A 4,418-nucleotide genomic window follows, 5' to 3' on the forward strand; every position below is an offset into this window, starting at 1 on the left:
GTGGGACGTTCAGTCGAACCCCGACCTCCTGCCCACGGACCAAGTTTAATGCTGTTATCGACCCACAATGAAAAATAATAGTAACGCACAGTGACATGGAGAAGTAACTTTAATCTGATTACTGATTTGGAAAGATTAACGCGTTAGATTACTCGTTACTAAAAAAAGTGGTCAGATTAGAGTAACTAAGTAACGCGTTACCGGCATCACTGGTCATCACAAGGTATATAAAAAAAGATATATTTTAGCAGGTCAAGCACAGGAACGATGGAGCCAGCAAGTCAATGAGGGTGTGAAAAAAATTCTCACGAGTAGTTCCGTAAAATTCAGGTCTAAAAGATGACACATCAAAATACAAAATCTTACCAAGTTTATTTGCCTTATTTCTAGTCAAAATATCTAAGTATACTTAATATAAGAAAAAAATAAATAAGCCATATTTCAGTAAGATGGGACTTGTTTTTTAGATGGTGTATATCAAAATCTTAAGTGAGTGTCTAGGAAATGTCTTACTGTGAGTCATTTCTGAGATGTAACAAGCTTTTGACTCACTGTAAGATTTTTGAGCTGCTTTATTGTTTGTAAAAGGTGGAATACTTAATAATAATGAACATCGAAAAAATAAAATCCAATAGGCCATCAGCCTCATCCGCCATGAGGTAGAGGTGGGCAATACTGGGAATTCTGGTATTGATCCGATACCAAGTAAATACAGGCCCAGTATCACTGATATCAATACTGATACTTTTTCATATTTCAATTTAATTCAATTTCAATTTATTAATTTATATAGCGCCAACTCACGACAAAGTCGTCCCAAGGCGCTTCACACAATACACAACAACATAAATTAATCTAAAATCAAAATTAAAAGCAAGAAAAGCACAATAAAAAGACAAAACACAGTAGAATAAAAAGAAATTACAAAGCAAGCACAAACAGATTAAATTAATGATAAGACAGGTAAGACAGAACATTTCAAATCAAACCTGAAAAATCTGATTTCATACAACATGCTCATCAGCTAATTCAAAATTTTCTAAACAGTCTGTAATTCTCTCATTGCACTTTACCAGTTAATTCTATCTGTTAAGTTCCCTCGTGGACTTTCACAACCCTCCATGATCAATCACATGCACCTCAGATTGTTCCTCCTCTGCTTCATTTTCCTCACTTGTGGCTGACTATGCTGCGGGCAATCAGCTCTTTCATGATCTCGTTGGTGCCACCGTAGATGGGCTGAACACGGGAGTCCACGAACGCCTTAGCGATGGGATATTCCCACATGTAGCCCCAACCTCCATGGAGCTGTAGGCACTGAGTGGCAACCTTGTTCTGGAGTTCAGAGGCCCAGAACTTGGCCATGGAGGCAGTGGAGCTGTCAAGTCGTTTCTCAGAGTGGAGCTGAAGACAGTTATCTACGAAGCTTCTGCCCACACAGATCTCAGTCTTTAGCTCAGCTAGCTTGTGCTGCACAGTCTGTAGGTCAGCAATGGTCTTGCCAAAAGCCTTCCTCTGCAAAACGTAGTTCCTGGTTTCCTCAAACATGAACTCAGAGCTCGCTATGGCTACGTCACCAATCACCAGACGCTCCTGTGGCAGTTCTTGCATCAGGTAGTAGAATCCCTTGTTGGATTCCCCCAGCAGGGCGTCAGCTGGGAGCCGTACATCTTCAAAAAACAACTCAGCTGTATCCTGTGCCTTCAGGCCAATCTTCTCCAGCTTGCGTCCCTTGTGGAAGCCCTTCATGCTGGCCTCCACCAAAAACAGACTGATGCCATGTGCTGCAGATTTGGCGTCACGGTCTGTGACAGCCACAACCACCACAACATCACACAGCCAACCATTTGTTATGAAAACCTTGTTGCCATTGAGGATCCAGTCACTGCTGTCCTTTTTGGCATACGTCCTCACACCCTGAAGATCACTGCCTGCTCCTGGCTCTGTCATGGCGATGGCTGAGATACATTTCCCAGCAATCATCTTGGGGATGAAGCGGTCGATCTGTTCATTGGTGCCATAGTTGACGATGTAAGGCATGATGATATCAGAGTGCACCATGATTCCTGGACCTGTGCAGTTGCAATACGCCTGCTCCTCCCACACGACAGCAGCAGAAAACAGGTCACCTCCAATGCCACCGTGTTCCTCTGGTGTCATTATTCCCAGCAGGCCTTGTTGCCCAGCCTTCTCCCAGAACTCTCTGCTGACCTGACCCGACTTCTCCCACTCGCTGTGGTATGGAACCGCCTCTTCTTGGAAGAAGCGCCGGACATTTTGTCTGAAAAGATCATGGTCCTCAGTGAAAATGCGAGGGGTACCGATATCCATCAGGGTCTTGGCGGTGGAGGGCTCGGGACGAACTGAGCGGACAGGCTGACCATGACGATTAGCTTCTGCATGCTTTAACCTGATGGCCACAGCGGAGAAAATGTGAGCACGACCGCAAACATTTTTCAGCCCAAAACTCGCTGAGACAAACTTTTTAACAAACATTCTCAAGAAAAAAAACAAAAAAGGACAACCGCCTCTTCTACTTCTGTCAAGTTAAACGGCCGTTGGCATCGCACGAATATTTAAGCTTCATAGATCCAAAGGATCCAAAAGACCTAGGATAGAATTTCACCAAACATTGTACGTGACAACAAAATACTTTATTATCACAATCAACATTTTTGTTTTAAAAAATATCACTCAACACAACTTAAAACAAAATCTCCTGAGGTAGAGGGCTGACAAACCACAATACAAGGGTGCGCTGCTCCGTGTTGTGTGACACAGCGCAGCGCTGCTCTTACAGACAGAGAGTAGACTTTGATGAGTCTGCGTGCGCAGCAGTCAGTGCGTGTGGGAGAGATAAAAAGCTTGAGTATTGATCTTTTTACACAAGGATCATTCAATATCAATACCAGCATTGGTATCGATATTAGGATCAATCCGCCCACCTCTGCCATGAGGATCCCTAAAAGCCATGGGCGCTGACATTTTGAATATGGGCAGTGACTGTGTGAATGATCACATGCCATTTGCTTCACCTGCCACAAGGACCTATTCCTGGCGACGTCACTTCCTGTTTGTTTTCATATCAAATCGCAGAATGTCACTTCCGGTTTGTTTCTGTGTCTCATCCACCTTAAGGACTCGTAGTAGTGAAGGTCACATGATGTGATCTAAAATAGCATGGGGGAAGAATAAATTTGGCAGTGGCAAAAAAGAAAATAAAAATAAAATAATCGGTCGCGGAACGTCACTTATGGTTTGCTTCCACATCAGTTAGTGTCCGCTTCATTCACCTATAGTATCTCTAGAAGCAAAGGTCACATGATGCAATCTAAAATAGAGTGGGGGAAAAATTGATTCGGCAACCGCAAAAAAAAAAAAAAAAAAAGGTCGTGGAGCGTCACTTCCGGTTTGCTTCAGTGTCAGGTTAGTATCCGCCTCATCCTCCTACAGCACCCCTAGAACTGAATGTCATTCGAGGTCTGTCAATAAAGTAACGGTCCTTTTTATTTTTTTTCAAAAACTATATGGATTTCATTCATATGTTTTTACGTCAGACATGCTTGAACCCTCGTGCGCATGCGTGAGTTTTTCCACGCCTGTCGGTGACATCATTCGCCTGTGAGCACTCCTTGTGGGAGGAGTCGTCCAGCCCCTCGTCGGAATTCCTTTGTCTGAGAAGTTGCTGAGAGACTGGCGCTTTGTTTGATCAAAATTTTTTCTAAACCTGTAAGGCACATCGAAGTGGACATGGTTCGAAAAATTAAGCTGGTTTTCGGTGAAAATTTTAACGGCTGATGAGAGATTTTGAGGTGATACTGTCGCTTTAAGGACTTCCCACGGAGCGAGACGTCGCACAGCGCTCTCAGGCGCTGTCGTCAGCCTGTTTCAAGCTGAAAACCTCCACATTTCAGGCTCTATTGATCCAGGACGTTGTGAGAGAACAGAGAAGTTTCAGAAGAAGTCGGTTTCAGCATTTTATCCGGATATTCCACTGTTAAAGGAGATTTTTTTAATGAAAGACGTGCGGACGGATTGCAGCGTCGGCTCGCAGCTGCTGCGACGCTCCGCCAGAGGAAAAACATCTCTGTTGGAAGCCTTAAGGACAAGTTGGAACATGTCCAGCTGTTAAACAATTTCTCATATACTCACTCCACTGAAAGCCATCAAAAGCCGCCTGGATTTTACAAATGGTTATCAACACGGAGGTGTTTTTCCTGTGCCTGCACCGCGGTGATTTTAATGAATGAAAGCGCAGACAGCAGCTGATTCATGCTCTGTTGGCTTACACAGCTAATTTACTCCTATTCTGTATAAAACGTGTAACCTCTTAATTTTGCTCTCTGTGTGACACCAGGATGATGCATTTCACTTAAAAATAAATATGCCACTGAGTGTTTCTCAACTGCCCTCAAAAG

The 4,418-nt window shown here is 43.5% G+C and overlaps 1 protein-coding gene across 1 annotated transcript; it reads right to left on the reverse strand.

Annotated features, from left to right (window-relative positions):
* Positions 1–883: 883 nt before the first annotated feature.
* Positions 884–2,538, reverse strand: LOC117511611 (long-chain specific acyl-CoA dehydrogenase, mitochondrial-like). Its single transcript, XM_034171577.1, has one exon. The coding sequence runs from the start codon at positions 2,494–2,496 to the stop codon at positions 1,171–1,173; it is 1,326 nt and encodes a 441-aa protein (XP_034027468.1). The 5' UTR covers positions 2,497–2,538; the 3' UTR covers positions 884–1,170.
* Between the last annotated feature and the right edge of the window lie 1,880 nt (positions 2,539–4,418).

Source organism: Thalassophryne amazonica, chromosome 6 (assembly GCF_902500255.1).
Source record: "Thalassophryne amazonica chromosome 6, fThaAma1.1, whole genome shotgun sequence".
In the NCBI taxonomy this organism is placed as follows: domain Eukaryota; kingdom Metazoa; phylum Chordata; class Actinopteri; order Batrachoidiformes; family Batrachoididae; genus Thalassophryne; species Thalassophryne amazonica.

Bases quoted from the DNA above. Each gene is read 5' to 3' on its own strand.
- LOC117511611 (XM_034171577.1), bottom strand. From the start codon at position 2,496: ATGTTTGTTAAAAAGTTTGTCTCAGCGAGTTTTGGGCTGAAAAATGTT.